This window comes from Nanorana parkeri, unplaced genomic scaffold, assembly GCF_000935625.1.
Source record: "Nanorana parkeri isolate BGI_ZX_2015 unplaced genomic scaffold, ASM93562v1 scaffold1835, whole genome shotgun sequence".
NCBI classification, from domain to species: domain Eukaryota; kingdom Metazoa; phylum Chordata; class Amphibia; order Anura; family Dicroglossidae; genus Nanorana; species Nanorana parkeri.
In genome coordinates, this window is record NW_017308103.1 from 49,672 (window position 1) to 60,426 (window position 10,755).

At 42.4% G+C, this 10,755-nt stretch overlaps 1 protein-coding gene across 1 annotated transcript; it reads left to right on the forward strand.

The window, feature by feature from the left end:
- The first annotated feature begins 8,550 nt into the window (after window positions 1-8,550).
- On the forward strand, window positions 8,551-9,982 carry SLC35G2 (solute carrier family 35 member G2). The gene has a single exon (XM_018571775.1). It carries the CDS (start codon window positions 8,558-8,560, stop codon window positions 9,794-9,796), a length of 1,239 nt encoding a protein of 412 aa, XP_018427277.1. The 5' UTR covers window positions 8,551-8,557; the 3' UTR covers window positions 9,797-9,982.
- Window positions 9,983-10,755: the final 773 nt, after the last annotated feature.

The window sequence follows — 10,755 nt, forward strand, 5'->3', positions numbered from 1 at the left end:
AACCTCATCTCTCTCAAAGATCACATTACTTGTCAGTGTCAGTGATACTTGAGATATCACAGCAATAAGTTCTCTGCAATGATCGTGCTGTAAATCATTTTAGAAAAAGACTACCGTATTTCCCCGAAAAAAAGACACTGTCTTATATTTTTTCTCCCCCCAAAAAAACACAGTAGGTCTTGGTCATGATTTTCGGGGGATGTCTTATTTTATTTTTTTTAATGTGCAACAAAATGAAAAAAATACTGTCACACACAGTGTCACAGTACCTGCAGGCTGCAGCTGTCCTGGAGCTCTCCTCTCTGATGCCGTCCAGGGAGCCACCTCGTCGCACGGACCTCCAGTCAGAAGTTACCTCACCTGACCTTACTCCGACTCCACTGGCCATGCCGTGCTGTGCCGCTGCCTGCTGGGAAATGTAGTTTTCTGCCCGGCGGCAGCACTCTAAGCAAAAGCCGAGGCAGACAGGTGTGCGGGCGGGCGGGAGCTGCGGCGCGGCGGTCAGTCAGTCCCTTCCGTGTATGGATGCAATGTTTTGCGGTCCTTGACATGTTTTATACATGCAGACTTCAGGAGACCAGCTGCTCATACAATTGAACGTTACTCTTGGACCCCTGGCTGGCTGCTTGGATGCAGCAATACATGTGCGCCCCCTACCACCGAACTAGGTCTTATTTTCGGGGTAGGTCTTATATTACAGAAATCTCTGAAGATAGTGATAGGTCTTACTTTTGGGGTAGGTCTTATTTTCGGGGAAACACGATAGATGTCTAAGCTTGTTGCAGAGTGTGACTTTGTACTGAAAAGAGCTGATGTGTGTGAATCCCCCATTTATATCATTGATTGGCACTTGATGTATGATATTACATTAGAGGAATGCATTATTTATTGCATAATCTTGCTAATGTTTACTTATCTTTAGTCTTTTTCAAACCGACAAAAGGGAAACTGATGGCATGTTCAGATTAGGCTCTTGGCAGATCTTCTTTTCACTCAGAATGCACATCTACTGTTCATATTGTTTCGCAAACACAGTAAAAAGCAGGTCAAAGTTCAAATGTATCTAAAACCATTAACATAAATGGAATACATTGGAGTTTACCAGTCTATAGATGTGGTAACCACATTCGTTTTCCTTTTTTAGGTCTTTTTTGACTTGGCGAACCTGCCAGTGACATATTTCCTTTTAGAGGGTGGCAATGCTCAACATACTGTATCTATGGAGGACAACAGAACTTTTACCCCTCTTCTCTTTTCCGTAATATGGGGAGTGTTCTGTAGTCCTAACATACTTCCTGACAGCATTATTTAAGATAACACTGCAGAGTGCACAGGACACATGATAACACTGGATTTCTGGCAGGATGAACAGGTATTTTGGGACTTACTGAGCAGATATACCAGACCAAAGGGAAGCAATTAGGAGAAGTTTATTTTTCGAGTTTACATTCACAGTCACGGAAAAGAGACAGACAGCATACTCAGTTATAGCACATGATAAGATCGAACACAGATTACACACTTAATCACACCATACAGACAAACCCTGGACTCATTTACAGCTCACAGACTGCACTTGCACACAATCAATCGTCTTTTGTCAAAGGGACCAGGACAAAAATGTTTGGCCAAACAGCGGTTGAAGCCAATCATCTGCAGTCATTGTTCTTGCATTCTGACAGTGGCAGGCTATTATATTTTTTTTGTTTAGCCTGCAGGATGAATGAAAAAATGTGTTACTTTATGACTTGCCTTACTCCCAGCACACAGATAGACAGCATACTCAGTCACAGCGCACAGGCACAGCACAGCAGCATAGAACAGCCCTTGTGCTGTTCCTGGGTGTGCTTTCTGTCATTGTGCAGTCTGCTGTCATTGCTGTTTGAATACAATAGCTGGCAGGGGAGATTCCCCATCCACGTTGTTTAGTGTGAATGGGAGAATTTACACATTTGTTGTGGTTCAGACTGCGACTGAAATGTACATGTGTATGGCCAGCCTTTGTGACAGCAAACTCAGTCACAGTGCACAGATTGCACAAAGGCAGATAGTCATAGCAAGCTCAGTCATATCACACAGACAGACGGCATGCAGGAACAGCACACAGACAGACTGCAGCTATGACTAAGGCCATGTGTGGCTGAAACGCATTAGCAGGTTTATGATGTGAGTTGTTCATCTGATATTTATTTAAGGATCAGAACATGAAGCTGTGTGCCAGACAGACTGCACACAAAAACCACACATAGACAAACTGTACACAGGAGCAGCACATAGACAGACAGACTGCACACAAAAACCACACATAGACAAACTCTACACAGGAGCAGCATATAGACAGACAGACTGCACACAAAAACCACACATAGACAAACTCTACACAGGAGCAGCATATAGACAGACAGACTGCACACAGGAACCACACATAGACAAACTGTACACAGGAGCAGCACATAGACAGACAGACTGCACACAGGAACCACACATAGACAAACTCTACACAGGAGCAGCATATAGACAGACAGACTGCACACAGGAACCACACATAGACACACTGCACACAGGAACAACACATAGATAGACTGCACACAGGAACAGCACCCAGACAGACTGCACACAGGAACAGCACCCAGACAGACCGCACACAGGAACAACACATAGATAGACTGCACACAGGAACAACACATAGATAGACTGCACACAGGAACAACACATAGATAGACTGCACACAGGAACAACACGTAGATAGACTGTACACTGGAGCAGCACATAGACAGACAGACTGCACACCGGAACAGCATGCAGACAGACTGCACACAGGAACAGAACCCAGACAGTCTGCACACAGGAATAGACAGACATACTGCACACAGGAACAACACATAGATAGACTGCACACAGGAACAGCATGCAGACAGACTGCACACGGGAACAACACATAGATAGACTGTACACAGGAGCAGCACATAGACAGACAGACTGCACACAGGAACCTTACATAGATAGACTGCACACCGGAATAGCACTAGGGTTGCCACCTGTCCAGGTTTCACCCGGACAGTTCGGGTTTTGAGTGCTGTGTCCGGGTTTCATGGCAGCAGAAACCCGGACACAAGATGTCAGGCAGACAGGGGCAACCAAAATTAAGATAGGGGCTACTGGCCCCCTACTGAAAATATTCTCAACTGTGATATTTACACATGAATGGGTGGCGCTATTTACAAATGCATAAGCCACGGCTTATTCTCTAAAAAAATGTCCACGCGTTACTAGAGTGTGTTTTGGGTTTCGCTTGAAGAAAAGGTGGCAACCCTAAATAGCACCCAGACAGACTGCACACAGGAACAGCAAACAAACAGGCTGCATGTAGGCACAGCACACAGACAGACTGTGCACAGGAACAGCACCCAGACCGGCTGCACACAGGAACAACATGCAGACAGACTGCACACAGGAATAGCACACAGATTGCACACGGGAACAGCACACAGACAGACTGCACACAGGAAGAGCATGCAGAAAGACTGCACACAGGAATAACACACAGATAGACTGCACACAGGAAGAGCATGCAGAAAGACTGCACACAGGACAGCACCCAGACAGACTGCACACAGGAACAACACATAGATAGACTGCACACAGGAACAACACATAGATAGACTGCACACAGGAACAACACATAGATAGACTGCACACAGGAACAACACGTAGATAGACTGTACACTGGAGCAGCACATAGACAGACAGACTGCACACCGGAACAGCATGCAGACAGACTGCACACAGGAACAGAACCCAGACAGTCTGCACACAGGAATAGACAGACATACTGCACACAGGAACAACACATAGATAGACTGCACACAGGAACAGCATGCAGACAGACTGCACACGGGAACAACACATAGATAGACTGTACACAGGAGCAGCACATAGACAGACAGACTGCACACAGGAACCTTACATAGATAGACTGCACACCGGAATAGCACTAGGGTTGCCACCTGTCCAGGTTTCACCCGGACAGTTCGGGTTTTGAGTGCTGTGTCCGGGTTTCATGGCAGCAGAAACCCGGACACAAGATGTCAGGCAGACAGGGGCAACCAAAATTAAGATAGGGGCTACTGGCCCCCTACTGAAAATATTCTCAACTGTGATATTTACACATGAATGGGTGGCGCTATTTACAAATGCATAAGCCACGGCTTATTCTCTAAAAAAATGTCCACGCGTTACTAGAGTGTGTTTGGGTTTCGCTTGAAGAAAAGGTGGCAACCCTAAATAGCACCCAGACAGACTGCACACAGGAACAGCAAACAAACAGGCTGCGTGTAGGCACAGCACACAGACAGACTGTGCACAGGAACAGCACCCAGACCGGCTGCACACAGGAACAACATGCAGACAGACTGCACACAGGAATAGCACACAGATTGCACACGGGAACAGCACACAGACAGACTGCACACAGGAAGAGCATGCAGAAAGACTGCACACAGGAATAACACACAGATAGACTGCACACAGGAAGAGCATGCAGAAAGACTGCACACAGGAAGAGCATTCAGAAAGACTGCACACAGGAAGAGCATGCAGAAAGACTGCACACAGGAAGAGCATGCAGATAGACTGCACACAGGAAGAGCATGCAGAAAGACTGCACACAGAAACAGCAAAATACAAATTGCAGAAAGATAGTAAATATGTTTTTTGCCCATACATACACTTTAAAATGAACCTGTGCTATAATAACTAAGATAACCTGACTAAGATAAGCTTCTGACAGATAGCTAGAACAGTAAAGCATCAGACCATTTATAGTGTACAGTTTAATAACTACATATCAGCATGGTTAGCTTGGAAAGCCAGACAGTGCCTTTAATTGCAGTAGCTTTGACAAGACGATCATGCTGTTAGCATCCGCATGCACACCTATTAATATCAATAGCATAACTCCTGGGACATATGAATTCACATCTCATCTGAAATAGCATGTGTCAGCAGGATCCACTCTACATTTTCAGCTTAAAGTAAGAGGTTTGTTTATCTTCACAAATGGAAATGATAGAGTAGCTGTAACGTTTTTTTGCTGACATTGATTAAAAACATATTTTCCAGTCTGTATGATAACCCAAAACTATTTTTGCAGCTAGGATACATCATGCGCTGACTTTATATACAATGGGGGGAATTTATCAAACCTGGAGCAGACAAAATCTGGAGCAGCTGTGCATGGCAACCAATCAGTATCCACCTTTCATTTTCAAACCATAACTGAACAAACTGAAGAGAGAAGCTGATTGGTTGCCATAGGCAACTGCTCCAGATTTTTCTGCTCCAGTTTTGATAAATTCCCCCCAATATGTCTTGGGATCTGTAGTGAGATCTCCGTACTGGAGAGAACAGCTACATCGAATTTCTCAAAGAACCCAAATAAAAGCTCAAGGGGGAAACTGTTTTTATACAGGTATGTTCCCAACTAACAATACGGCCTCATTCACACATGCATTTTAGGGCCGCCAGCATATTCCTGTGGCACGAATGAATGGTTTCTTGCTGCTGGAATCACAGTGGTTCCAGACAGCTACGGTCACTCAGCCTGTACAAAGCAATAACAGGCTGACAGGAGCCTCAGATGTCTGCCACTATTCACATGTATGCACACATCCAGTAGTGACCCGCGGCTAGGGACAGATGACTGATCCTGGGCACAGACAGATTGCATCCAGGTCCACTCATTAAGTCCACAGGTAACCATTAGATGTGCAGATACATGCATATTGTCGGACAGCTGCGGCTTCTATCAGCCTGTCAGCTATTTAGAATCACCTACGATTCTATCTATAAAAATCCGCTGCTAGCCCTAAAAAGCCCGTGTGAATGAGGCACAATAGTACTTCAACAGCCACATTTTCAATTACACACCAATGCCTATCAGATTCAGCATTCACTCACTGGAAATGTCAGACCCACATTTCTGAAGGTCTTTAAATGCTTCTTTACCACAAGCGTGTATAGACCTTCAGAAATGCGGGTCTGACATTTACGGTGAATGAGTGCTGAATCTGATGAATATTTGTGTGTAAAGAATAGCTATAAGCACGGTGTTGGTATTTGTGAAGAGATTATTCTTTCAAACTAGCCTAGCCCCAAATACATACACATTTATGGAAAGCAAATGATTACAAGCTTTAACAGAACTGTACATGGATAGAGAACTGGCTACAGGAACGTGTCCAGAGAGTATTGATAATTGGCTCTTTTTCACAATGGGCTACATTAATGATAGTGGCGTGCCCCAGGGTTCTGTGCAAGGCCCAATACTGTTTAACCTGTTTATTAATGATATTGGGGAAGATGTTAATAGCCATTTTCTGTGTTTGCAGATGATACTAAAAATGGGAGGGTAATAGATACGGACTTAGACATTATAACATTACAAAGAGGACCTGGATAAAATAGGGGAGTGTGCAACTATATGGCAGATGAGGTTCACTGTTGATAAATGCATCTTGGGGTAAAAACAGGTAAGCAGAATACACATCAATGTGTCATCAAATTTCTGACTTCCACTAGGGAAGTCAGAAATAGAAAAAGGTTTGGGTGTCATAGTAGACAATAGATTGAATAATGGTTTGCAATGCCAGGCTGCAGCAAACAAAGCCATCAGAGTACTGTCTTCTATTAAAAAGGGAATGTACTGTAGAGACAAAGCGATCATTTTGCCACTTTATAGATTGCTGGTTCGGCCTCATCATGAGTATGCAGTTCAGTTTTGGTCACCTATCCACAGAAAGGATGTCCTGAAACTGGAGAGAGTCCAGAGAAGGGCAGCAAAACTAATTAAGGGGCTGGAGGACCAAAGTTATGAGACAAGGCTACTAAATCTAAACTTGTTCACGCTGGAAGTGAGGAGATTAAGAGGGGACATGATTTTAATGTACAAAATGTTTGGTGATGATGGCAACATCACCAATAAACTTTTTACAGTAAACTCCATAACAAGGACTAGAGGCCACCACCTAAAATTGGTGAAAAAAAGTTTTAACCAAAAGGGCTTAGGGGCTTTATTTTCAGTCAGAGTGGTTAAAGTTTGGAACTCTCTGCCACAAGCAGTGGTATCAGCAGAGAGTATTGAATCATTCAAAAACCAACTATATACCTTCCTAAGAGAACATAACATACAGGTACAGGTGCTCTTAAATCCTTAGACCCCCAAGGGACTCATATACACACATGCACACACTACACACACACACTTGCAATACAAATCTGACAGCTGATCTAATCCCTGAAAGGTTTTGGCTTTTGCTGCACTTTAATGGAAAATTTATTCCACTGGTACACTCCATAAGAAGTACATATTTCATGAAAGTATCCTACCAGAAGAAGCTAATCATAGCATATGGTAACAGCAGGACCGGCGTTATGCTTCCTTTAAGGCCCGCCACCCTGTGATGCCAACAGCCTACCCCAGTCGACTAGATAGTTTTAGCTTCACACTAATAAAACCAGGCGTCACAGCCACGCAAGGCACGCCAAGGTTGGGGGCAGGGGGTCTGCAAGTGCACGGTTCCCTATCCTACCAAGAAAATGCACAAAACATGCAGGGAAAGCAACTGTGAGAACCCAGATAACCTGCACCAGCAGGAAGCATGACAATCTGGAATCTTTTATTATATACATGATAGACAGTCAGCAACATGATGTGTGGGTGCTGGGTGCTCGTTGCCATCCTTGGTCACAGCTTATGTTTTCTATGCAGATGGTTGGCTCTGAGTAGAACCAACTCTATTTTATTACCATTTAGAACATTAAAAAATAAAAGCTAAAAATGGATTCATCATCACTTACATAAACGTGTAAAAAAAATATTTTTTAAAAGTATTTAGCTACAGGATTCCACCTACAGTTGATGGCAGTATGAAACTCCATGGAAACATAGCAATTCATTTATTTTAAGCAACATATTCATTGTAACTATAAAAACATTGTTTAAGTCATACCAGGTGAGACTTATACTTATGTGTACTTATGTGAGAAAAAAGGAGAACACAATGTTAAAGCTCTAAGTCTTGTTCTCACATGTATTGTGAAGTGGCACTGAAACAGACAGAGCGTATGAAGATGATATTCTTGTTAACATTACTCCTTTTTTTTTTTGGTATATTAAATAAATACAATTGCATTATAGGATATCCTCACCAAAGAATCAGTTTTAGGTAGGCAACTGTGGGGTGAATCACTTGCAGACTGCTTACACAAATTAGAAGATGCAAAACCAAACTTTCTTTGGTTGTTTGTATTGCCATTCCCCTCACACCTGGCAATAAGAAGGTTGTCACCCTTTAGAGGCTCGATTGACGAATTACTTTAGCCTACGAAATGGAGAATCCAAAAGGATTTTCTATATTAAAGTTTCTGGAAGGAGTCTCCCTACCTGTAGATTATATTAAAATAAGTAATATGTTTACATGTACACTTGCTCTAATTCCTGTTTAAAACAATTGTATCAAATTATTTTTGTACAATTTACAGGCGAAGATTTGACGACATGGATAAATCTCCATCCAAACCGTACTCATCCAAGAAAAGGGTAAAAATACACCCCAACACTGTGACAGTAAAATACACATCCCACTATCCACAGCCTGGAGATGAGGGATATGAAGATACCAGTGAAGAAAATGTGGGATTTGAGGAGGAGAACCCCAAGAAAAGATTACTAGGAGATGCAAAAAAAAGAGGAGCAACCTTGTTTGGGACAATGGATGCTCGCCCAAAGCAGATACAAGACCCTGATAACGATCTTGCGCAACAGTTACAAAGCTTTGCAGATAGCTCCATATTTCAGTCTCGAAAAACGTGGGCAGTACTCTTTGGGTCAGCAATGGCTCATGGATGTGTAGCACTCATTACTAGACTGGTTTCTGACCGTTCCAAAGTGCCATCACTGGAGTTAATATTCATCCGTTCTGTCATCCAAGTCCTCTCCGTTATCATGGTGTGCTATTATAAAGAGGCTCCTTTTGGACCTCCAGGGTACAGACTGCGATTGTTATTCTATGGAGTGTGCAATGTTATTTCTATTACCTGTGCCTACACCTCATTCTCTATTGTTCCTCCAAGCAACGGCACAATCATGTGGAGAGCAACCACCACTGTATTTAGTGCTGTTCTGGCCTTCTTGTTATTGGATGAACACATGCCAAAAGTAGACTTGATCACTGTTGTTAGCAGTGTGTTTGGGGCATGTTTGGTTATGATTCCAAATATTATTAATGAAGAGAACTCCTTCCTTGGTGTCTGGAAGGAAGCGTTTGGTTATACTATGACAGTTATGGCTGGACTTACAACAGCACTTTCAATGATAGTCTACAGGTCCATCAAAGAGAAGGTCAGCATGTGGACTGCTCTTTTCACCTTTGGGTGGACTGGGAGTATTTGGGGAGCCTGCACAATGTTTGTTCTTCAGGAGCCTATTATTCCTTTAGACGGAGAAACCTGGGGCTACCTTTTTGCAATCTGTCTGTGTTCTACTGTAGCATTCCTTGGTGTTTATTATGCATTATATAAATTTCACCCAGCCTTGGTCAGTACAGTGCAGCATTTGGAGATTGTTGTAGCTATGATCCTGCAACTTCTTGTTCTACACATGTTTCCCAGTGCCTACGACCTAATAGGTGGAGCAGTCATCATAATCAGCGTCTTTGCATTGGCTGGCTACAAACTGTACTTAGGAAGATTGGGAAGGCAAGATTATCAGGAAATTCTAGACTCTCCCATTAAATGAGAGCCGTGTCACTTGGTTGACTGTCTTGTGTTTGTAACGATGTTGCCTACTATACATTCCACCAATGAAGTGACCAATCCTAAGATTTCACTACAATGCGTGGAGGCAGTAATGAAAAAGACAAATATAGATATTATATTTTACATAATTTATTTTCTGTTACACACAACAAGTATAATATCACAATTACTTTTATCAACTGCTTCATATAGAATAATGATGTCATTTTTTACGGCATTGAATCTTGATGAGCTTGGTTGCAAGAAAAGTATTTTAGGTTGACAGAGATATCATATACTTTGTTATTTATTATCACAAACTCACCAAATCATTTTTTCATCATTATGGTTCTTTTCCTATATTGTCTTATAGTTGGAACACAATGTTTAATTCTGAGAGCATCTGTGCAGGGCAGGCAGCACTAATTGGCTTCAGTTTGTTACTAGGACTTACTACCTTCCTAAAACAAGCCTGACATGAGGAAAACATAGATGCTACCACTGCTGAGTTCTCCTAATGCTAGTTACCTGACTTATATTGACCCTCCTCCCTCAGTACTGACTCACCATCGCAGAAGCATCTATGTGGATAAGGACTTTTTACATAAAATAAACCTTCATACTATATCCGAATAAGTGATTTAGAATTCATTGAAACCAGATGGCCAGCATAACAGACAGGCAACTACCATTTTCAGAAGCAGGTCAGCAATGACAGCCCTCATATTTTTCTTATGACAGCTTCACATTAAGCTATCGCAAGAACATTTTCGAAATTACCTGCAAAAAGCTTTCAGGATGAGGAAATGAACTAATTAAATGATTTGGATGGAACACTGAACAGTCAACACATTAAATACTACTGTTGCCCTGCAAAACCAAATTTGGATCGTTATAGAAAAGCAAAACTAGCTGTAGCATGCATTTACATGGTACATTTAATATAATTGTATAATATAT